The sequence below is a fragment of the Epinephelus moara genome, chromosome 21 (assembly GCF_006386435.1).
Source record: "Epinephelus moara isolate mb chromosome 21, YSFRI_EMoa_1.0, whole genome shotgun sequence".
Taxonomy (NCBI): Eukaryota; Metazoa; Chordata; class Actinopteri; order Perciformes; family Serranidae; genus Epinephelus; species Epinephelus moara.
The window spans coordinates 15,338,449-15,363,527 of NC_065526.1; the positions used below are offsets into that span (position 1 = coordinate 15,338,449).

General features: G+C 40.7%; 2 protein-coding genes across 3 annotated transcripts; both read right to left on the reverse strand.

Annotated features, from left to right (window-relative positions):
* Nucleotides 1–409: 409 nt before the first annotated feature.
* On the reverse strand, nucleotides 410–23,437 carry LOC126408907 (sodium- and chloride-dependent GABA transporter 2-like). Of its 2 annotated transcripts, none has more exons than XM_050074696.1 (15): nucleotides 23,412–23,437; nucleotides 10,638–10,845; nucleotides 10,340–10,474; nucleotides 10,107–10,247; nucleotides 7,593–7,677; nucleotides 7,368–7,500; nucleotides 7,141–7,275; nucleotides 6,041–6,144; nucleotides 5,816–5,940; nucleotides 5,495–5,607; nucleotides 4,153–4,290; nucleotides 3,914–4,016; nucleotides 3,706–3,806; nucleotides 2,434–2,604; nucleotides 410–1,914 (listed from the first exon to the last, which is right to left on the reverse strand). In XM_050074696.1, the coding sequence occupies exons 2-15, from the start codon at nucleotides 10,825–10,827 to the stop codon at nucleotides 1,777–1,779; spliced, it is 1,812 nt and encodes a 603-aa protein (XP_049930653.1). In that variant the 5' UTR covers nucleotides 10,828–10,845; nucleotides 23,412–23,437; the 3' UTR covers nucleotides 410–1,776. The 2 variants fall into 2 exon arrangements, with proteins under 2 accessions (XP_049930653.1, XP_049930652.1); XM_050074695.1 differs by lacking the exon at nucleotides 23,412–23,437 and adding an exon at nucleotides 12,494–12,519.
* On the reverse strand, nucleotides 13,154–21,291 carry LOC126408914 (sodium- and chloride-dependent GABA transporter 2-like). The gene is made up of 14 exons (XM_050074705.1): nucleotides 21,120–21,291; nucleotides 20,822–20,956; nucleotides 20,569–20,709; nucleotides 20,117–20,201; nucleotides 19,892–20,024; nucleotides 19,273–19,407; nucleotides 18,133–18,236; nucleotides 17,912–18,036; nucleotides 17,575–17,687; nucleotides 16,620–16,757; nucleotides 16,330–16,432; nucleotides 15,986–16,086; nucleotides 14,778–14,948; nucleotides 13,154–13,440 (listed from the first exon to the last, which is right to left on the reverse strand). The coding sequence occupies exons 1-14, from the start codon at nucleotides 21,274–21,276 to the stop codon at nucleotides 13,306–13,308; spliced, it is 1,776 nt and encodes a 591-aa protein (XP_049930662.1). The 5' UTR covers nucleotides 21,277–21,291; the 3' UTR covers nucleotides 13,154–13,305.
* Nucleotides 23,438–25,079: the final 1,642 nt, after the last annotated feature.

The following is a 25,079-nucleotide window of genomic DNA, read 5'->3' on the forward strand; positions in this document are numbered from 1 at the left end:
AACCCGCTAACGTTTATAAATTTCTGTGCATGTGCCAGAAAAAGTCTCTAACTGCAACAAATCAACCCAGCAGCTTGTTTGCTTAGCATGGACCATCTTACAGAATAAACCCACTCTAAACCAGAGATCTGTGATGATAATGCACATATAAGAAGAGTGTCCTCACAGCGTCTGACGGGACGGGACAGTTGCCTTTGTGGTCTAATATCTAACATCTATCCCCCTCTGCTGGACACATGTGAGAACTGTGCCAAGCTCAAGCTCTGTTTTCTAAACATCAGTGGTTGTTAATGATGTTAAATAGTCAGTAATCTCCCTTTTTTGAAATCACCACCTTAGATTTGAAGTTATAACATGTTCATTTTCACCCACAGTCAACAGAAACTTAATTCTCTACTGACTTTAATCAGCTGATTTATTCATTTAATTATTAAAGGTGGGATACATCATATACATATACATACACACTGCAAATTCACACATACAATACCGTAAATAAACTCCTGTAAGTTGTTACATGTGTTTTAAGTATGATGCTAATCTCGTCAGAGTCCTCAACATTTTTGCATTAGATAACATTAAGTCAACCAAATAAAACACGCTGTTAAATACATTTCAGACCATTTTCCAAAAGGATGTTTAAACTCCCCCTCCACTTCAAAATGTGTTTATGTCCCCATAAATGTACTCTATGTACAAATGTTGATGAAGTTTTTCAGCATAAAAATATTTATTTATATGTTACATCAAAATGTTTTAATAATGAACTTATTTTAAGAGGTTGGTCAAAATCAAAAGCATTTTTGACATTTTTGAGTACACTGGAAGCAAATTAAGTAAGCTGGAATATCTTAAATAAATTAATTTGATCAATAAAAATTACCACAACTTTTGGCTAAATATTAAGTTGGTTCAACTTAATTGAGTTTTTCAAGGTCAAAGCAAATCATGCTGGTTGTATTAAACTAATTGGGTTTGTCGGATTATTAAGGCCAGAGTTGGAAGTACCAATAAAGATTAATGCAAATTGTTACCTTAATTGTTTCAAGTTAAACCAGTGGATTCTATTTATAGTGTGTCTGACCATGACTATAATGACTTGTATCTCTGCAAAGCTCATCACTAGAGAGATGTTTTCATATTCCTCTACTGAAGGGGGCGATGTCTGTGCACTTTCCCTCAAACCTTAGATTGAAACATGCGCAGGCAAGCTACATCACCACTATGAAAGCCAATCGCTGTCCAATTTGGTGAACTCATATAGACGGGAACAGACTCCAGAACCTCCAGCACAGACCGGACTTGTCAGGACAGAGAGCAGAGTTAGCATTAGCATAGTGAAAGTTCTGTCAGGAAACATGGGAGAGTGTTAAGTTTTTGAATGTAAACTGAACCAATGTGAACTCACTGTAGCAGATATTAATAAGTGTTTACAACCACTAATACTGCGTCAGCCAATGCAAGTTACAAGCTAATAAACAACATAAATAAAAGATGTTAACTACACTCACCATTCTGACATGTCTGCTGGGCACCGATTTTTTTTTGTGCACGACTGACTTCCCATCTGAATCTGGGTCTGACTGAGGCTTAAACATGTATGGCTGAATCTCTTCTATGTTTCCTCGACAGCCATCTTGATGTGCACTTTTTCAGGGTTTTCTTTTTTTTAACTTTTTATGAGGGAAAACTCCAGTAAATAAAATATAGCCTAAATCATAGCAGAGTATTTTTACACACTTCAAAATGAGTCCACAAGGAAACGTTCAAACCTCATTACAGGTGATTTTTTTCAGTCATGTTCAAAGCACACAGTTCATGTTCATCGCAGGAAGGACATGTTTCAGAACTGAGAGTTTTCTTTAGTGGTGCTCTGGACAGGTCGTCTGCTGGAGTGGTCATCACGTCCAGTCTCTGTGAGGAGAAAAGGAAAAAGCCACCATGAGTAAAAATATTCTAAGAGGCTGTTATTTATTTATATGGGGAGGGGGGGGATTTTTTAAGCACTTGGGAGGGACTTGTTTTTTAGTTTGGCTTAGGGGAGGGACATACAATTTTAAATGGTTGTATTTTGTAATCATTTTAAAAACCTGCTAAAACCCAAATTCAGCCTGGTTTTAAAAGGCCTGTTTTCTTAAAGAATCAACATAATCCATTTATCACAGCCGAAAACTGTAAAAAGAGAAATTATCGTGGGATTTTCAAATTTCCAGTGGTCCTTAAAAACATGTGGGAGAAATGCTTCCACCAGGAAACCTGAAACCAAACCTTGGCTGCAATGCAGGGTCACACATTTTCCCCCAGTCACTCAGGGAGGCTCATAGAAAAATATTTGTAGCTTCAGGAAAGGTTAAGATAAAAAAAACAGACACACACACATCCCTCCTCTGATATATAAAGTACAGTCCCTAACATGTGTAATAGCCAGAGTACCTCTCTCAGTGTTCCTGGAGTTACAATCAGACTGTAGACAAACCACAGTGGCGCCATGACGACTGAAGACAAAGTGAAAAATAACCCGAGGGCGTGGCCCCACCAGGGGTACTGGTAGGTGCTGCTGAACCTCAGCGGGCTGAAGTTGACCAGAGAGAAGAGCAATGTGCCCTATATAAAAAAAGATACATAACATAACTTAGGCTACTAATAGGGAAAGCGAAGGTACGTTATGCCATGTAAGGTGGGGGTGCCATCTTGTGAGAAACACGCTCTGTTATCTGAGCCTGCATTAGGGTTTACCTGCTTACCTACTGTATTTTGTTTGAAAAGAGGAGAGCCACCTTAACTATGTGAGCTGACTGTGTTTGCTGGCTTGTGAATTAGAAGATCTTGCACCCAGCCACCGCAAAGGTAATGCATCTATGTTTTCCCTTCTCTATCTCTTCCCTTCCCCATCAGATTTGACTGCTAAAACTTTTTAGCAAATCAGAACAAAAGACAAGTACGGCTGCAATGGATGCAGTGGACGCCACGATAATGACATGAAATATGCAATATAAGCGTCTTGAATGAAGCAAGTAACGCTATTTCGCATCATATGCTTACTCGCGAGAGTTGAAAAATCTGAACACAACAACCAATTTGCACCACGATAGCCATACAGCAATGAGATCCTTCAGGGATGTACTGTCAGAAGTTCATTAATCGATTTTACGCGCATGACTTGAGTTATTCGTGCGTATGAAGCGAGTCAACACAAAATATTCTAGAGTTAAAACTGGCGTGAGTAACCTGACGCAAAAATCCACCTGAACACAACATGAATGAGACGGTGGCAGGTGCCAGGAAGAAGAGCAGCTTTGCCCGATCAGTGTCCAAGATGACATTATCGCCATTTTACAGCTCACAGCTACTAAATACAATACAGTGTCTGGCTTTTGTTTGATATCTAGTGTCGACAATAGTTAACACGCATTAGCCCGGAGCGCTAAGTTGGCTTGTTTACTGTATCATGTGAATGTCACTGTTGTCCTGAACGTCCGCCAAACCCTGTTCGAACTCTCAAACCCTGTATTAAAAAAAGGAACAAATAGTCAAATATTTGTGGGGCCTAAGCACTTAACCACCTCAGCAGGCATGGGTAACAAAGCTTGCTCCTCACAAGATGGAGCACCTGTCCCAAAATTGCATTACAATACATTTATTGCCTTTCGTTTTTTTACAGTGTAATTCACACTATAGTGACAACAATTCACTGTATATACTTACTGAGCATACACATGGAGTGATGTACCTCCAGCAATATTTCATATAGGGCATGGGGCGGTAGCCAATCATGTCTGTAATATTACTGTAGAAGTGATCAGCACCTTGGAGACAGACATTCATGTTATTATCACATAGGTGCATGAATCTCTGGATGGTGAAATGCTTGTTTAGTGCTGGTTGACTGGATGAGATGTTAAATGTTGCTCACCATATACCCATCCTATACAAATGGACTCCAGCATGGCAAAAAGTATCAATGGGATTCCACTGCAGGCGTAGTAGTCAAAAAGCTGAAACACATAAAGTCCTCCCTGCAGACAGAGAGGAAACAGAGGGAGAGATGAGGAGAACATCATTTTTGAAACAGTGGCTCTTTTCTGCTCAGTTGTATGCCACAAACAGGCCACTATTTTCTTTAAATCATACAAAAACAAAAAAGACACATACATCAGTGACCATACAGAGACCGATGAGAAAGCAGAAAGCACAGACGACCAGCAGAAGCAGTTTACGTCGATGGCCAGTCAGAAAGAAGGATGGATACATGTCTGATATGGATGTGATCAGGGCCTCCAGATACACAAACTGTGGGTAGAAAAAAATAAGTTTTTGTAATAGAGAACAGCAGAGATTAATGCTCCACATTTACACTGAATCAAATGAGAATTCAGCAGTTCTACAGTTTTTTGTTCAGCAGTCACTTTATGTGCTTGTGATTGTCTCATGGCTTTCACTGATTTTAATGATGACTACTCAGCTCCAACAGGGTGCCCATGTTAAGTCCACTGGCACCACTGTTGCCTCCTCACATCTTTTCCAGCTCCTGTTTCAGCCCTTGGTATTTTTCCAGCTTCTCATGTTCCTTCTTCCTGATGTTGCTGTCGCTCGGGATTGCTACATCTATCACCACTGCCTTCTTCTGTTGTTTGTCCATCAACACAATGTCCGGTTGGTTAGCCATCACCAGTGTGTCAGTCTGGATCTGGAAGTCCCACATGATGTTAGCTCGGTCATTCTCAACCACCTTAGAACGTGTCTTCCATTGTGACCTTGGGACTTCCAGCCCACACTCAGTGCAGATGTGCCTGTACACTATGCCAGCCACTTGGATATGGCGTTCCATGTACGTTCTTCCTGCCTGCATCTTACACCCTGCTGTTATGTGCTGAATTATCTCAGGGTGCTGTCTTTCAGTCCAGCCTTTTCCAGCCACTGGTGGATTTCTTGATGTTGACCACTTCTAGCTCAGTGGTTAAGGCTACTGACTTCACATGGAGGGCTGGGGATTGGATTCTGGGTCAGGGCGGTGTAACACATATCCAGTCTGGGCCCTTAGGCAAGGTCCTTAAAGCTGCTAGCCCATCTCAGGTCACTGGCTCGGACGTCGCCGGGTCAACAAGGTCCGTGTCAGGTGTTGGGGAACCAGGACATCCTGATGAGAAATGGGCTACTGGAACATGACATGGCTGATCTAAAGTAGAGGTTATGGATATATACGTGTGTGTGTGTGTGTGTGTGTGTGTGTGTGTGTGTGTGTGTGTGTTTGTATTAGGGTGGTGATAAAAATTGATACAGCATAGTATTGTAATATTTTGTGTAGCAATATGCTACTGATACACTGACGCCAAGTATCGATTTATATATCACTTATTAATTTTGCTGTAATAAAATTGATTGAAGTGAGAAACATTTTATATACATATAGTCTGTGGACAAATTTTAGGGTTAATGTTTCCTAAGTTCATGTCAAACCCACACAATTTACCACAGTTTGTTAGTAACACCTCACCTGACTGTCCAGTCCAAGGAAGATAATCATGACGAAGAAGAAGGCAGCCCAAACATGGGGTAAAGGCATCATGGCTACTGCCCGAGGATAGGCAATAAAAGCCAGGCCGGGACCTGCAAGTGTACAAAGCAGATACCACAATATGTTAGCAAATGATTAATACAGTAATGTGCATCTTCGGCTCATTACAGATAAAGTAATGTAAGTCACTGTTTACAGTATTTCTTTGAGTTTACAGTTTACAGTAAGTTTTGAGATGGACATCATCACAGGTCTTTTTTAATACAGTGCCCTAAAGTGGAGTTACATGCAGCGTCATACCTGATTCAGCCACTGCTGAGATGTCGACACCCAACTCATAAGACATGAAGCCGAGGACAGAGAATATTGCAAAGCCAGCAACAAGGCTGGTTGCACTGTTCAACAGGCACAGGGCAAATGCATCTCTGGAATTGAAAAAAGATTTCATATGTATACTGACTCATATGAAAACTGACATACTGTAGTATACAAACAAACAAACAGACAAATATTTATTTTCCATACTTGTAGCAGTTGTTGTTGTATTTGTTGTAGCTTCCCATAGATGCCATACAGCCTGTGCAGACACAATAGGAGAATAATATCTGGCTTCCAGCATCCATCCATACCTTTGAACAATGAAAAGATATTCAATTGATAATTATCTTTTGTTGTTATTGTTTAGTTACATATCCATTTTATTTAAAGATACAGAAAGACATTTATAAATCGTTTCAGATTGTGATTAGGATTGGTTTAGCTGCGTTCAGTACTACTGCACCAACTGGTCACTTATTGTCATGTGGGACTCAGGGTTGAAGAGGGCAACCGCCAACTGAAGCCCAAATGATTTATCATCTGCCAGGATGAGAATGGTTAGACATATGCTACACTGTCATTCAATGAATGCAAAAAACATCTCAAAGAAACAGGGATTTATGTTTGTTGCTTCCAGAGGGTCTGGAGCAGGAACCTTAGTCATTGTATGTGGTTGTCTAAATACTTTTATGACTACTGAAGACACTTTCTAGCTCCTAGGCAAGATTGCAAAGGGTCTGTCAACCGAAGACACCACCTCTCTTTAATAGGACGACCAAGTTGTGGATATGTGCCTTGAAAGGCTAGCTGTTAAAACAGTGTTAGTCAAAGGTTTTGTCCTCTGGATAATGTGTACAAAGTAGATAATAATTACCATTAACACAGATACTGAGCATTTTAGGTTTATAGGATACCTCAGGATACCTGCCCCAAAGAAGACGCCAGTGTTGAGACGACCAAAGTCTCTAATTGCTAATCCAATACACAGACTATGGAGCAAATAAGAGACAGAAATATTTAAATTTTAACCGCACAGTGCAGTGGCCAGAAGTTTAGAATTAGCTTATCATGTAATATCCTACCCCAGTTACAAACCTGCATTGTGTTTATTGTTTTATGAAGACCCAGTAGTGATGTAGAAACCATGAAGTACAGTACAGTTTGCACTCATCTCCCACATTCAATGGTAGATCGTCCTACAATTGACATCAACTCAAAAAAATCTAAAAATTATCTACATTTCATCATTAGAATATGAGAAAATGAAAGGTCTGCTGGATCTGTCACTGGCCACATTTGTGCCTCACCTGAGGATCAGCCAGACGTGTTGGGTCAGGAGAGAGGTAAAATCGAATACCATCAATGGCTCCTGGCAGTGTCACACCACGGATCAGCAAAGCAGCCATCATGACATAAGGAAATGTTGCTGTGATGTAGACAGCCTGAAAGAGAAGTAAAGATATAAATACAGGGAGTGGATGAAATGAAATTAATTCAGTCCCTCGGCATTGTCAGACATTGTTTGGGAGCTCACCTTTCCCGAGGACTTGACACCTTTCCAAATACAGAAGTAACAAACAATCCAGCTGAGCAGAAGACATCCAGCCAGGTCCCAGTGGATACTTCCCATCTCTTCAATACCTTGAGACAAACCCAGCACTCTCCTCCTGAACACAACATACTCTAGGTTTAGAAACACTTTGCTCTCTACGTCTATTAAAGGATTACCATATCAAGTAGAGTATTTGTGAGCACATACTGCCAGTATTCTTCAACTGAAGAAGTTGCATTCTGAGAAATGTGGCCATTTGATGAATGATTCAGTCGAAAATCAACACAGTCCTCTGGTAGTGGAAGGTAATAATAACCAGTTAGAATGCAAGTTTGTGATGCAGGAAATCTCAAAATCTTGAAACTTTATATGTACTGGTCACCTTCCTGTCAGCTCCTAGAAATGCTATCAACAACTCTTCTTTGTGACCCTACTTTTCTTTTACTTTGATTATTTCCTCTTTTGTTAACATTGCTCCTGCATGGAGGAAGAGTTGCCAACAAATGTAACTAGCACATTATTCATGACGCCGTCAGACTTGATGTAGTTACCACAACATTACCAACATAAGTGGCTCAAAAGTACATGGCAGGATTATAGACATCCCATGAGAAAAACAAAATTAAAAAATCATTAGTTCATCTCTCTATACTTTCTGAAATATTGTTCCCACTGAAGATGCACAAAATGGGGGCACAAGATGAAATCAGCTCAATGCCAGCCACCTATCAGGGTGTTTATGGATGACCTCACAGTCACCACAGAGTCAGTCCCAGGCTGTTGGTGGATCCTGCAGGGCTTTGAAAAGCAGATAGAGCGGGCCCAGATATGTTTCAAGCTAGCCAAGTTAAAATCAATGGTGCTGTGAAGAGGAAAGGTGGGTGACAAGTTCCCGATCAGTGTTGCAGGTGCAACCATCCGAACCATCACTAAGAAGCCTGTTAAGATCTTAGGCAAAGTGTTTGACAACACCCTAATGGATGGAGCATTCATCCAGCCAACCTGCCGAGAGATGGATTGCTGGCTGGAGTCAGTGGACCAATCTAGCCTACCAAGGAAGCTTAAAGCAGGGCTTTACCAGCATTGCATTCTTCCCAGAATCTTGTGGCCACTCCTTGTCTATGAAGTGCCGAGCTTGACGGATAAACCTTGAAGAGGAAGGACAGCATCCACCTCAGAAGACTGCTGGGGCTACCAAAGAGTCTGAGCAGCATCACACTGTATGGACACCGCAACAAGCTGCGACTGCTGTTCAAGTCCTTGGAAGAGAAGGTCAAGGTGACGAGAGCCAGAGAAGTATTGCGGTACAGAGACTCAAACGATCCAAAGGTGGCCAAAGCTGAGATTGAAGTGAAGACTGGTGAGAAGTGGAGGGCAGAGGAGGCTGTTTGGCAAGTAGAGTCAAGACTGCATTACAGCAGGCTGGTGGGAGTGGTGCCAAGAGGCAGGGCTGGACTGGGATCCTTTTCAACTCCCAATGTTAAAATCACCAAAGGGAAGAAAAATCATCCCCTAGTCCAGAAAGAGGTAAGAGCAGCAGTTGAGGGGGAGAGATCTCACAGGATAGTGGGAATGGGGTAAAATGATGCTTGGACAAGATGGGAGAACGCACTTGAGAGGAAGGCAACTCGGGCTGAGCTGTGGAAAGCAGAACCACAGTGGATAAAGTTTCTCCAAGCAAGGAACCATTGAGTACATCCCGAGCAGCTGTTCAAAGGCACCGGAAGAGGGACGTTACAGATGGAGGCATGACCAGGTCCTCAAGGTCATGGCTGAGGCCATCAGTGCAGGCGTCAAATGGGCCGAACATTCCAGCCCCTCCAACCAAGCTATCACCTTTGTCAGAACTGGGGAGTAGCCAAGACCCGCTGCAAAAACATCAGCAGACATCCTGGCCTCTGTGAGGGGCTGGCAGCTGTTAGTGGACCTTGAGCAGCAACTGAAGTTCCCAAACCAATATATGACTGCCACTTTGAGACAAGATATTGTTCATCTGTCCGAGTCCCCAAACAAGCAGGTCTGTTGGCGCTAACAGTCCCTTGAGGAGAACCTGGAAGAGGCCTTTGAAAGGAAGCGGTTGTCAACAAGTCGGACGATGAGCAAGGTGTCTCTAAATAGAGGTCAGATTCAGGGGCTTTGCAGCCTGATTCCTGTCCAGTGCCTTCAGTCTGTTGGACATCAAAGAAGTGAGGAAAGGAAGAGCCATCCACAACACCACTGAAATACCAAAGAAAGACAGAGGAGAGCTCCAGAAGAGAGCCATGGTGGGCAGGTAGCTAGCTCATCATCTGGACACAAGCGAGGGTATTTGGCCTCAGCTAGGTTGCCTGGAGGACGCTGTGAAAGACCCGAAACCACTAATAATTCCAGGAACACCACTGAAGACCTGTCTAGAAGAATGTGTTAATACACAGTCTATGCAAAAATGTATGGCAGCAGTGCCATGTTTGTGGGATTGAGTCAAAAAGAAAACTACAGCACCAATGTTCATGGCAAAGAGGGAACATGTCACCCAGTGCAACACGATGGCTCATTGATGTGTTTTTAAACACTTTTTGGACAACAACAGTGCTCTACCATGGCTATATCAGATTTTGGCTCAGTTCATTGAATTTGTTGGCAACACAAAAAGTATACAATTTGCTCATAATTATCCTTAAAAAAAACAGTAAGCTACATACTAGTGATAATAATATCATAGACCATATTGTATCTGTGCACCTGTGTTCCAGGTGTTGTTGCAGCTGGCCCAGGGGAGTACAGTGTGGAAGGAGGAGAAGAGGTAGAGGAAGGCCCAGGCCAGGATGATGATATAATACATCACAGTGTATAGCATTATCACATGACTGCCGTAGGCTAAACCTGGGTAGAAAACATGTAAACAATTGATAAGTTCACACATTTTATAGCTGTTATATTCCACTGTATTGGATGCTTTCTTGAGCTAGCAGTACCTTCAAAGACGGGACATATTTTCCTCCAACATGTGATTCCACCTTGACCAGTTAACTGTCCCAGAGATAACTCCAGACAAAAGACCGGCATTCCACAGGTGAACAGGAACAAAATGTAAGGAACCAGGAAAGCTCCTGCAAGGAGGAATTGTATGAAAAACAACATAAACTGGAGCATTATTTTTGATTGCAACAGGTCTAGCTGTAATTCATACTTTGTGTTCTTGTCTTGCCCTCTATTTTGTCTTTATTTTCTATTTAATTATTGTGTAGATGATACTTTTAGTCATTTTCTTACCTCCTCCATTTTTGAAGCACAGATATGGAAATCTCCAAACATTGCCCAGACCAATGATTTCACCGATTACTGCCAAAATGAACTCTTTCTTGTTGGCCCACTGGCCTCTCAGATCAGATTTCGATGGAGGTTGATTTGGATCATTGTCATCTTTCATCAGTTCCTTGTCTGGATTACTCACTGGCTCCATTTGGAAAGGTCAACTGAACTGCAATATTGCATCAGAACAGTGACAGTGTGTATCATAAGCAGTAGTGGCAGGGATGCACTATCAGGAGATGTAAACCAGGCAAAGATTTGCAGCCCCCCCCCCCAAAAAAAAAAAAAATTGGAAAAGGGGCCCCTGATGGTCACTCAAATTGGCAAATGTTGCAATGACCACAATTAACCCCCTTAAACCTCCCATTAAGGCATCGTACAGTGCACCACCGCTGCCCTAAAAACCCTAATGGCCCAGACACACCAAACTGACTTTAGAGAACTAATAGCAACGACAGCCTCCTGCTGTGTCTCCACATCTTGCTACAAAAGTTGCACATGAACTCACTGCAAAGACTACAACCAACAGCCAACCAGCATGTACGTTTGCACTTGCATGAGAGGACATAATGCCACACCAGCATATAATGGACATAATGCCACAAAATGTTTCTGCTAAAGAGCTCAATGGCTTGAGAAAAATAATCTTACCTTGCATAACAAGTTTGTTTTGGTCTTACTCCCTCTTGATTTTAGCTTTGTTTATTTTCCTTACTTCAGTTTCTCTTCTCATGCGCTCAGCTGAACTGCCAATCAGAGTGACTTCATTCACCCACAGGTTCTGCAGTCGCTGATGCCGATACAACATGATGAATTTGTGGAAAAAAGCTAACTAGTGCCGATGAGGCCCAACGGTTTGGGACACAAGGCCTGGGGACACTCACCGCTAGCTCAATTTTGACCAGCGGGCGACTGCTGGCTTGGTGTGTCAGGGCCATAAATGGTACCCCTTCTTGCTACCGACAGTAAGCTAGCTACCTGTAACTGTAATTCAAACATAGGCGAAACCGTCAACCCAATGAAACGAGCATACCATTCTAGTCACCAGAAATGCATGAAAAACAAGAAGAGGAATAGGGAGGTGTTGGGGTGCCTTGATGGGCTTCTTTGCCTGCAGCCCCCCAGAGTCTAGGATTACCACTGAGTGCTGGACAGTAACTAAGTACATTTACTCAAGTACTCTACTTATGTACACATTTGTAGGCACCTGAGTATTTTAAATGTATGTTAGTTCATACTTAGGGAGTGTTGCACTTTCTCTTTGACCAGTCCATTCTTGCTTTTTGTCTCTGTTAAAGAAGCGTGTCCTAAGTATGGATGCTTTTACCCAGAATGCAATACGCCATAACATCATTGCGTATTCCCTGTAGTACGTATAGGAACATATCTATTGCCAAACCTCTTTGGCTTTAACTCATGCATAACCATTGAGATTTATGTTTAACTCAGCTCTGAGCATTTCCACTAACAGACAGTTTGTACATTGACTTTGAGAGCAATGGCTCTGCCGACTTTACTATTACTGTGTTTATAAAACCCGTATCTATGACCTTTTTGTAAAACACTCCACACAGGCCAAGTTACTGAACCTGCTGTGTTGCTGCCATATAAAGATAGCATTGCTTTAAGTCAGTAATATTATGCATTCTTTATCATTTTGAATTATTACTGAATGGTATATCACAGCGAGTATATAGTCAATAAATATGATTATTAGTTTTAATGCAGAGCAGGTTAGCATGGATCAAAAGTTCAATGCCAATTCACAAATGATCCTAAATCAGCAGCAAGGTACATAAGAGCTGGTCAGTACTTACATGTGCCTCTGGAGCCCTGTTGCATTAACTGGATGGAAGCTGTGGGGGAGAATCTTATGCAAGTGTTTGGTTGACGCCTACAGAAAGAATTCAACCAATGAATGTCATTCACTGGTCAGGCAGTTTTTACTTGTTGCTTTCATAACATTAGTTTAGTTGACAGTGGATCATAGCAGATCACAGATTTAGAAATCAGAGAATCAGATATGCAAATGATATCAAACATAACATCGGTAAAAAGCTGGCTGCCCGTCTGCAGGAGACATGTGGGAGGTCCTGACAGTGGTGTGTGTATAAATATAGACTTACTGTAGCTTTTTACTGACTGGTTTTAAGGTTTTTCATGTGGTTGAGTTCACAGTTGCAGCTTGATTGGAGTGTCATTGATTTTAAATGAAGTTAAATGAATAGCCAGTTATCTCTGAATCTGAAGTTAATACATGCTAATTTTCACCCACAGTCAACACAAACTTAATACTCTACTCACTTTAATCAGCTGATTTATTTATCTGCCTGCTCAAGGTGACATAAAACAAAGACATTTCCATGCAGAGCCTTCATTTTGCCACATACACACTGTAAATACACACATTTAATACATACAATACCATTAAATAAATTTAATAACCATTGAAAATGTAATTACATTAAACTCCTGCAATATGTAATTTAATTGTTTCATTTTAAACAGCTAATCACTTCAGATTCCTCAAATTTTTCAGAAGTAAAACATTTGTGCATTATATAATATTGAGTCAACCAAATAAAACATGCTGTTACATTAATTTTAGAAAATCTTTCAACCCTTAGAATTAAGGTTGATCTTTTTCAGTCATGTTCAAAGCACACAGTTCATGTTCATTTTGGGAAGGACATGTTTCAACTGTAAGAGTTTTCTCCCGTGATGTTCTTGACAGGTCTGCTGGAGTGGTCACCACTTTCAGTCTCTGTGAGGAGAGAAGGAGAGAGCCACCATTAATCAGGGTGTCTGCAAGTCTTTGGAAAGTCTTCAAATGTCTTAAATTCAATTATTTAAATGTCAGGCCTTAAATGTCATTGCATAGTCTTAAATTTGAATTTGTGAAGTCTTCTTTGCAACAAACATTTTATGTAATTTAATTTATCCATCTTTTAATTTCTTTTTGTTAAAATGAGCCAAGTTCTTCTACATAAACATTTCTGATGTTACAAATCTTTAGACCTACCACTGAACCTAATACTGTCTTTTTACTTTGTACCTGCACTTACCTGTTGGCAAAATGTGGATCAATCTAACTAGGGCTGCCCCCTAATAGTCGACCAAACGTTATTTGACCAGAAAGGTCATTAGTCAGCAAGATTTCGTTGGTCGCTTAATCACAGAAAAACAAAAAGTGAAACTCTATTAGGAGCTGTGCCTTGACAAAATAAATCAAAACCTATATGACTGGACCATGTGGGGATTTAATTTGGAAGGAAAGACACAGGAAGTGGCCACGCTCAGCAGTCAGACAGGAGTCAGGTTAATTTCCAGGGCTGGTACCTGCGGTTATTCCACAGGCTAGTTAATAACATGTCGGGCAGGAAATCCAAAGTGTGGGATCATTTTGAGAAGGTGAAGGACGAACCCAAGGTGATATGTAAACTCATCTTCATTGGTCGACTACAAACATGACGTATCATCTGAAACATGGAAGTAGCTACATGCCCATTAGCCCACAGCGTCATTAACAGGCGGCTCGCTCAGTGTGTGACGTGCACTTGTAGATAAAATATAGGCCTATATTAATGAAGGTTCATTAGTACGGTTTTGTATTTCTCTGTAATGTAGCACAGTGTTAACAATGTTACTGATACTATTCTTTCTCACACCTTCAACTCAAACCATTGTGTTGCCCCGCCCAAAATATATCATTTAATAATTAAATTAATATCATAAACATGCAGGTGACTAGTCGACTAATGGCCCTAAATGACGACTATTGGTTGACTAGGAAGATTCTTAGTCAGGGCAGCCCTAAACCTAACTCACTCTAATAAACATATTTCTATATAAAACCTACCTCTGCTCAGGACCACATATATGCTACTTACCTTTATATGTACCTGCAATGCTTGAAGAAGAAAAGATGATTTGTCCAAAAATCAGTCCTAAATTTGGATAAAAATGATCTCAAAAGGTCTTAAAAGCATTAAATTTAAGTTGCTGATACCTGTAGACTCCCAGTTAATCCACCAAAACTAGAACACCACTCTGAAAACAGTAAAAAGTAAAATATCCTAACATGTGTAACAGTCAGAGTACCTGTCTCAGTGTTCCTGGAGTTACAGCCAGACTGTAGAGAAACCACAGTGTTGCCATGCTGACTGAAGACAAAGCGAGTAATAGCCCGAGGGCGTGGCCCCACCAGGGGTAGTGGTAGGTGTTGTTGTACCTCAGAGGGGTGAATTTGACCAGAGAGAAAATGAATATGCCCTGTGAACAAAGATAAGAGTTGGGGAGCAATGGCAAGTAACTAAGTTACATATTTAAAGTAGAAAATGTGAGTAACAGTTACAGATTCAGTTTAAATTTTGAGCTGAGCTTTTGTCAGACATCCTGTTTCTATTTATTTCTGTCACTTGATTTAAAGCTCTGCAATGGATGGCGAATGGCTGATTCGTGAAGCTGAAATGAGGAATTATCTATACGATACCTATAGCTAATAGGTATCGGGGGTACTTGGTCTGCAGCGGCGTTTGAGTGGGTGGAACATGTCAGGTGGTATCCACATGAATGCCAGAACCAAAGGTTTCCCAGCAGAACAATGCATTGCAACAAAAATAATCAAAGTTATTCACTTCACCTGTCAGTGGTTATAATGTTTAGGCTTTTAGACATACTGTTTAGCAGGGCTATTCAGCTATATTGTCCAGGGGGCATAATTTCAAGAAAGCTAGAGCCCAGGGACTTGATGTTTTCCTAAACTATTATTTCTACCAGGGAAACTGAGTTATGACTTGTGAAAAACATCAGATTTTGATGGCAAAACATGAAAATATGATGAATATTCTTAACACTTTCTTTGGTAAGTGACCATGGTACAAGCAGGATCATGCCTTTTGAGGCGTCCATAATCAGGAAAAAAACGACCTTTGTGCCTCCCTGTTGGCAATTAAATCCTGGTAATGGAAACCTTGAAAAGCATTATCCCTTACTTACATTTTTTTATAGATTATTTTTTTGGGNAGAGAGAGAGAGAGAGAGAGAGAGAGAGAGAGAGAGAGAGAGAGAGAGAGAGAGAGAGAGAGAGAGAGAGAGAGAGAGAGAGAGAGAAGGGGTTAACATGCAGCAAAGGGTTGCAAGCCGGAGTTGAACCTGCGACCACTGCAGGGAGGCATCGCCTCTGTACATGGGGCACCAGCACAACCCACTACGTTACCGACGCCCCAACTTACATTTTTAACAGTGTGATTCACACCATAGTGACTTTGTTTGGCTCAGAGTGACAATAATTCACTGTATATACTTACTGAGCATACACATGGAGTGATGTACCTCCAACAATATTTCATATAGGGCATGGGGCGGTAGCCAATCATGTCTGTAATATTACTGTAGAAGTGATCAGCACCTTGGAGACAGACAGTCATGTTATTATCAGGTCATTTATACTAAAAAATGTTAACATGATGAAATATAAGTCCGGAAAAAAACGGTTTTATATGAATATCAGAAATAGAAACTTGACTTTGACCGATCAAATCAGCATGTAGGTCATGTAAAACTGATGTGGAACTGGACATAGGTGCATGAATCATTGGATAGTGAAATGTTTAGTGCTGGTTGACTGGATGAGATGTTAAATGTTGCTCACCATATACCCATCCTATACAAATGGACTCCAAAATGGCAAAAAGTATCAACGGGATTCCACTGCAGGCGTAGTAGTCAAAAAGCTGAAACACATAAAGTCCTCCCTGCAGACGGAGAGGAAACAGAGGGAGAGATTTTTGAAACAGTGGTTCTTATCTGTTCAGTTCAGCAGGAAGTAATATTATGCCTGCATTTCTAACTGTTGGCACAAACATGCTGTCAAACAGACACACAGATGGACACAGAGAGTGACGAATTTTTTAAATCACACAGAGATAAAAAGACACCCACGTCAGTGACCATACAGAGGCCGATGAGAAAGCATAATCCACAGGTGATCAGCAGAAGCAGTTGACGTCGATGACCGGTTAGAAAGAGGGATGGATACATGTCTGATACAGTTGTGACCATAGCTTCCAGATACACAAACTGTGGGTGAAAAAAAACACAAAAAAACAATCATCGTTTTCAGCATAGATCAAATGGACGGTGCACAAAAAAAAACCCCCAAAAAACATACTTTTCCTCTTTACTGTTGTGCTATATTTCAAGCTAGAATTTTTTGCTGTGAGTTATTGAATGTATTTTCTCAAAAAATTGGAACTACAGAAATAAGATTCATCACATCGACTGAGCTGCAAACAGACGTCAGCTTGACAGCTTGTTGAAATCTGTCAGAAGCTGTAATGATGGCTGACCATTCAAGTAATTGACGATATGTTAAAATCTACAATGTATGCAGTTATCGCTTATTGCAAAATGCGGCATCAGAGCTCTCCAGGTTGACCTCCCTCTCAGGTGAGCTTCAAGGTCTTCAAGGTAATGGATATATGAGGAAGAGGGTCAAATTTTAGGGCATCCCAACCTTGTGCTTGCTTCATGCAACAGTATACGTTTTAAGAGTAGCTGCAGTATATACTAAAAATAAAAGTATGTGATTCAGAACGCACCCATGATTTCTGGAAAGAGACATATGTGTTGTTTTGGTGAATGCCATCTAATAACATTATATACAAAGGAAGACAGACATCTCTGTAGCTGATATCTCCAACACTCGACTGCTCACAGCAAGACAACCCAGACTGATTAATAGCACTGCGGGTAAGGAAAAATGTTGGGGTGAACTGTCCCTTTAATGCTCCATATAACACTGAATCTAATGAGTTTCTATGATGTCAATGGTACAGGTAATACTAATGGCATTGAGCTGTTCTACACAGCACTTAGCTGCTTCGTAACACCTCACCTGACTGTCCAGTCCAAGGAAGATAATCATAATGAAGAAGAAGGCAGCCCAAACATGGGGTAAAGGCATCATGGCTACTGCCCGAGGATAGGCAATAAAAGCCAGGCCGGGACCTGCAAGTGTACAAAGCAAATGGCAAAATATTTTATGTAATGATTCAAACAGAAATGTACATCTTAGGTTCATTACAGAGAAAGTAACACTGTTTACAGTATTTTTTTTTTGGTTTTGAGTTTAGAGTTTACTTTACGTTTTGAGATAGACACCACATGTCTTTACCAATACAGTGCGCCAAAGCTCATACAAGCCACGTGTGGCATTCCATGTAGCGTCATACCTGATTCAGCCACTGCTGAGATGTCGACACCCAACTCATAAGACATGAAGCCGAGGACAGAGAATATTGCAAAGCCAGCAAAAACGCTGGTTGCACTGTTCAACAGGCACAGGGCAAATGCATCTCTGGAATTAGAAAAGATTTCATATGTATACTCCTATGAGTCATATGAAAACTGACATACTGTAGTGTAACAGAGGACAAATATTTATATTCTTTACTTGTAGCAGTTGTTGTTGTATTTGTTGTAGCTTCCCATAGATGACAAACAGCATGTGCAGACAGCATAGGAGAATAAAATCTGGCTCCCAGCATCCATCCATACCTTTGAACAATGAAAAGATATTCAGTGTTCAGTTGTATTTTGTTTTGGCTGTGACTAACAGGGGTATAGCTCACACTGTTAGTCGGTCGGTCAGTCGATTGGTCCTCAAAAAATGGCAATGGTCAGTGGCAGTGGATTATTGCAACAAGGCCCATTACTTCCAAATAGATTCACAGACATGCCGAAGAGTTTGTGGAAAGATTGTTCATGAATTAAAGGATAGCTGACCAAAAAAGGGTATCGTGTGGATGCGCACGCATATGTAGTGGCAGCTTTTGCAAACGTATGCTTGTTATTGTTTCTTAATGTATCCCTTTTTTACTCCACCTCCCTACGTACTGTGGGGTCCGCATGTATTCAGGTAGGCACGATGATTGGCCAGCTCGGTTTATGCTTTTGTCAGTGTGCAAATATGTGCTTGTTAGTAGAGGAGTATTACCCAAAAAGTCCAGTAGAAGGCTCCACCTGTGCTAATAGAACTAGGGTTACAATATAGTAACCTTCATTCCTGCTCCTCCTCCTCCTTGTACTGCTTCTAATGGCATTTGTTTGAATCTACCTTGGCTGTTGGAAAACAACCAGTCAGACCTGAGGAGTCTCTGACGCAGCTGTCAATCATGTCAGTCGCTGCTGGTCAATTATAAAAGTTAATAACCACAGTTTAAATGCAAAACTGTATTTATAAATACCATGTTTGTGTGAGCCTAACGTCTTGTTGAGCCAAACTTACCTGTAACAGAGACACCACATGACTGTCGCAAAAGTCTGTTTTAGCATATTCTGCTATTTCTTTGCCCCTCTGCTGCTGAGAGGTAGAGTGTCTGCTCCCAAAAGAGCTAGCAGTGGGCATCCAAGTCTAGATGACCAAGGATCATCAATAAGTGGGTTTGGAGCAGTGGCCAGAAGTTTAGAATTGTCTTACCATGTATTGTACTACCTCAGTAACAAACAATGCATTCTGTTTCATTGCATCTTTTAATAAGACTGATGTATAATTCATAAAGGAGAGAACTCATCACCCACATGTGTGCCTCACCTGAGGATCAGCCAGACGTGTTGGGTCAGGAGAAAGGTAAAATAGAATACCATCAATGGCTCCTGGCAGTGTCACACCACGGATCAGCAAAGCAGTCATCATGACATAAGGAAATGTCGCTGTGATGTAGACGACCTGAATATGTGGGTTGGACAAAATAAATATGCACTTAACAAAACCTGCAATAAATAAGACTTTGTTAAGCTCATATATCTATTGTTGTGGCTAGTAACTCGGTCCATGGGGACCTGGCTTGGGAACCGGAGGGTTGCTCGATCAAGTCCCAACACTGACAAAGTTATAGGATGTGGACTGGCAGCTGGAGATGTGCCAGTTCGTCAGGGCACTGCTGAGGTGGCCTTGAGCAAGGCACTGAAAGCTCACACTTCTCCAGGGGCACTGTAGAAAGGCTGAGTTTGCGCTTACCCCTCTTGTTAAATGTGTGTGGTGAATGAATAAAAGAGGTGCATGAGAGGAGATACAATTCAACTGTGGATTGTCTGATTGTGTGAATTGACAAACAAAGATTTATAAGACATTTAATTCAAATTTAATGAATGTCAAACAGGAACTGACTAAGTTCCTTGGTATTGCTAGACATTATTGTTTGGGAGCTCACCTTTCCTGAGGACTTGACACCTTTCCAAACACAGAAATAACAAATAATCCAGCTGAGCAGAAGACATCCAGCCAGGTCCCAGTGGATACTTCCCATCTCTTCAATACCTTGAGACAAACCCAGGATTCTCCTCCTGAACACAACATACTCTGTGTTTAGGACCATCTTCCTTTCTGAGTCAATCAATGAATTACATTAACAAGTAGAGTATTCGTGAGCACATACTGCCAGAATTCTTCAGCTGAAGAAGTTGCATTCTGAGAAATGTGGCGATTTGATGAATGATTCAGTTGAAAGTCAACACAGTCCTCTGGTGGTGAAAAACAGTAAGGGTTACATTGGAAGTTTGTAGTTTGTGAATTTAAAATCTCGACACTTAAACCGTATTGGTCACCTTACTGTCAGCTCCTAGAAATGCTATCAACAACTCTTCCTTGTATCCCTACTTTTCCATAATTAGATTTCTTTCATCTGTTGCTCAAAATGTTTGTTCATGGAGAAGGGCTTGTCAACTAATGTAACACGTCAGATCTTGACTACAGCAACAAAACTAACGATCTCTCATGGAATCTTGGCAACACAAAAATATACAATTTCCCTCATAGTTACCCTTAAAATCTGATCTGTAAGCATGTAACATACTGAATAATATCATAGACCATATTGTATCTGTGCACCTGTGTTCCAGGTGTTGTTGCAGCTGGCCCAGGGGAGTACAGTGTGGAAGGAGGAGAAGAGGTAGAGGAAGGCCCAGGCCAGGATGATGATGTAATACATCTCAGAGTATAGCATGATCAATATACTACCGTAGCCTAAACCTGAGGAAAGAACATTATAAACATTATCTGCAAAATAATTGATCAGCACACACATTTGATATTATATCTGCTATGTTCCACTGTATTAAATGTCAACCTCAGTTAGCAGTACCTTCAAAGAAAGGACATATTTTCCTCCAACATGTGATTCCACCCTGCCCAGTTAACTGTCCCAGGGTTAACTCCAGAAAGAAGAGGGGCAATCCACAGGTGAACAGGAACAAAACGTAAGGAACCAGGAAAGCTCCTGAAGAGAAAAAATGTATGAAAAGCAACACAAACTGGGGCATTGAGGCCTACTGATGATTGCAGCATTCCTAGTTGTGACTTACAATGTATATTCTTGTCTTGCCCTCTATTTTCTCCATATTTATTCTTTGTGTGGGTGAGTCCTTTCATCATGTTCTTACCTCCTCCATTTTTGAAGCAGAGATATGGAAATCTCCAAACATTGGCCAGACCAACGATTTGTCCGACTACTGTCAAAATGAACTCTTTCTTGTTGGCCCACTGGCCTCTCTCATCAGACTTTGATGGAGGATAATTTGGATTGTTGTCATCCTTCATCAGTTTCTTCCCTGGATTACTCGTTCTATTTGGAAAGGTCAGTTGAGCTGAAATGTTACAATCAAACAGTGACAGTGTGTATTATATGCATTGGTGGGAAATAATTAAGTGCATTGACTCAAGTATTGTACTTCAGTACACATTTGATAGGAGAGTGTTGTACTTTTTACTCCATTACATTTATTTGATAAGTTTAGTTTCTAGTTACTTTGCAGATTAATATCATTAATACAAAAATCCATCTGTCAGTCCATCTGTCAGTCTTCCACTTATTCAGGGTCAGTTAGCAGGGGCAGCAGGCTAAGGTAGTCCCAAAGTCCCTCTCCACAGCAACGCTTTCCAGCTCATCCTGGGGGATCCAAAGGCATTCCCAGGCCAGATGGGATCCACCATCAGTGGGATCTTAGGTTGCCACCCAGACATCAACAACCTTCCAACCACAACTTTTAGCAAAGGGTCTCCACAACGGAGGTTTGGACATGGCTCACTCAGATTCCATGTCCCCAACCTCTCCCAGGACCACAAACTCAATCACTGATCCTTGGCCTTTCCGCTTCAAGAATCACCACCCAACCTGGTGGAGGGGTTTGCATGTCCCTACATCCTTTGGCAGGGCTTTCTAAGGGAAAAAAAGGTGTCTAAAGGGAGGGGTCAAACTAAGAGTGATTCAACAGACCCTTAAAAATCGGCACCACTGTGTCCTCTTTAAGCCCCAACAAAAGCACCCATTAAAAATTTGGAGAGAAGTATAATTGATTTTGAAGGGCAAATGTTTTAACATATGAAGCACATCAGTATGCTTTAAACATTTAAACATAAATAAAAGAAGAACTTTCTAAGAAGGGCTCTTTAAGGAAGAAGTCTGGTAAGACCTGTGGACATAGTTGTATTGTAAAGTATAGCACCAGGTCAATTGTGAAACCCCTTGGCTTTAAGTCATACATAACAAATGAGATTTATGTTTAACTCAGCACTAACAATTTCCACTGATGGATGGTTTATATATTGACTTTATTTTATCACCGCCTGTTCTAAAACCCACTCAAGATGACATTCACTAATGTTTTCTTAAATTCTACAGTTGTGTAAAAATATTAAGGATTTAAATCACAATTAAAATTTTATAAAGTTATACTATTTTTTGGGGAATTATTTTGATTATTTTACAGAAGTTAGTTTGGTGTCTTAAAATTTACACAACACTAACACTTGAATTCACAACAGTTATTTTAATGGGATCCATTGCATCTAACAGATCTGACTGATCATGCTTGAAAATATTACGGGTGGTTTGGGTCGGTGAAACAAAAACTGACAAAGCAGCGTTATGAGTAAGTTATTATTAACTTACAAAACCATTACTTGAAATAGTCCAACTTTTCTATAGCTCTCTCTGTCACTTCGTCAGATACACACCACACACACGTCTCTGGCCCGACAACTGTGCTATTTTAATACATAAAGTTTACAGTTTGCTGCTTGGGTGGTGGATCAGCACATTGTTTTAGAATCTGGTGCATCTTTTTTGTGTTATTTTATATCCAGTACTGACTCTACTACTACTTACGACAGCTTGTTTGGAGTTCACTTCTGCAGAAGTAACTCTACTCAAGAACTACTGAATTTTTTGTTCTTTACTTTTTTAATCTTTGGAGTCCAGTCCAACCTCTTTAGCCTTTTGATTAGGCATTAATTCTCTCATCTTTCTTCTCTCTCTTCTTCAATTTCTGTGGTAACATGGCCCTGGAGTCTCATGCGCTTTTATGTAGATTTGCAGAGCATTTAGCTTTGCTAATCATGATCCAGTGGCATGCACTTTTAACTTATGAGGACAATGGGATCAATCATTATAAGAACACAGTTGCAACCAATTCTGCATGTTAAGAACAAATCATGAATCTGACAGTAAGTTTTGTCATGACCTTTAAGAACAAATGGTAGAAAAAACCTCCAAGGCCCATTAATATTATATATTTTACATGATTTTGTATTATGGTATATTACAATCAATATATGGTAAATAAATGCCATTATTAGTGTTAATGCAGAGCAGGTCAGCGTGGATCAAATTCACCACTAATTCACAGATGATCTGAAATCGGCAGCAAGGTACACAAGGGCTGGTCAGTACTTACATGTGCCTCTGGAGCCCTGTTGCATTAACTGGATGGAAGTTCTTGCAGAGAATCTTATGCAAATGTTTGGTTGACGCCTACAGCAAGCATTTAACCAATGAATGTCATTCAAAGGTCAGGGAGTTCTGACTTGTTGCTTTCAAAAAATTTGTGTAGTTGACAGTGGATCATAGCAGATCACAGATTTAGAAATCAGAGAATCAGATATACAAATGTTACCAAACATGACATAGGTAAATAGTTGGTTGCCCGTCTGCAACATACACGTGGGAGGTCCTGACAGTGGTTTGTGTATAAGTAAACACTTATTGCAGCTTTTTACCAACTGGTTTTAATGTTATTCAGGTGGCTGAGTTTACAATTGCAGTTTGATTGGAGTGGCTTATGTTTTGAGGTCACAAACTGGCGGTACATTGGGTCCACCATTGTGTTGGGTCATGATCTTTTTCATCACTTGTGGGCCCTCTGACCCCCTGAAAGTCGTGTTTTTGCTGCACTGCTGTACAGGTGTACTCCAGGACCCTGTGACATCACCCAGCATCATGTGAAACAGGCTTCAAACTTAAAACCAGAGAGGATGGTTAAAGGCCCCCTGTGGAGTTTTCTTGTAAAAAAAGAACGTCTACATTCAGTGTTGCACACTAAAATGTGCTGTGTGTATTTTTGAGGTTTAAAACGCATGATGAATGCGTTTCCACATTTTTAAAGCTGTTAGTTTGAAACTCACATGTCGGCACATTGCTGCATATTTTGGCATGTTGCGTCAGCACTGTTGACATAATCTGAAAGTATAATTAGTTAATATCTGAACGCTTCACTTAGATAAATAAAGATATAAAAGGAGCGTCTTGGGAGGACTGAGGAGTTAGTTATTACATAAGAGTAGATGGCAACGTTTCCACTATGGGTTGTTTAAAAAAGACCCCCTAACATCAGAAACATGTTGGTGAGGGCAGATCATCCACCTAAGTCAAGTCAAGTCAAATTTATTTGTATAGCACATTTCATATGACAAGCATAGCTCAATGTGCTTAAAACAAACACAACATACATATAAAAACAAACACATAACAGCAAGGAGATTACACAGTACAAGAGCATGTAAAAACCTGATAACAACAAAAACACAAAACAATGGTAATGGTATAGCTGGTTAAAACCACACACACACATCTAGTTAAAGCCTAAGCCCCCCCTATGTTTCTGAATTCCATGGAACCTGGAAACTACAAATGTGGAAACTATCAACAGAGTAATTTCTTTCACGAAACCAAAACATCCTATCACCCACACATGGGAGAAGTCCTTATTCTTTAAAGCAATGGTGTCAAGCATATGGCCCGAGGGCCAGAACAGGCCCACCAAAAGGTCCAATCCAACCTTCTGGATGACTTTGCACACCTAATGTTTATGCATATGTGAAGGCTGAGAGGTTTCAGGAGAAATTTAAACAGTGAGTAGATACTTCATGTAAAATACTAGCTTACCCTTCTCTAGAAATGTGATTTATTTTTTGATTTACAGTTTGAACACTTTGTCACCCAAAGTCCTTAATAACAGAACTGACATTCCCCCCTTTTTGTAGCTGTCCACTATTACTGATCAGCTATATCCTCTCTGTGTTACTTATCATCTGCGTGGTCTCTTTACTGTTGGTTTCTGGTTATA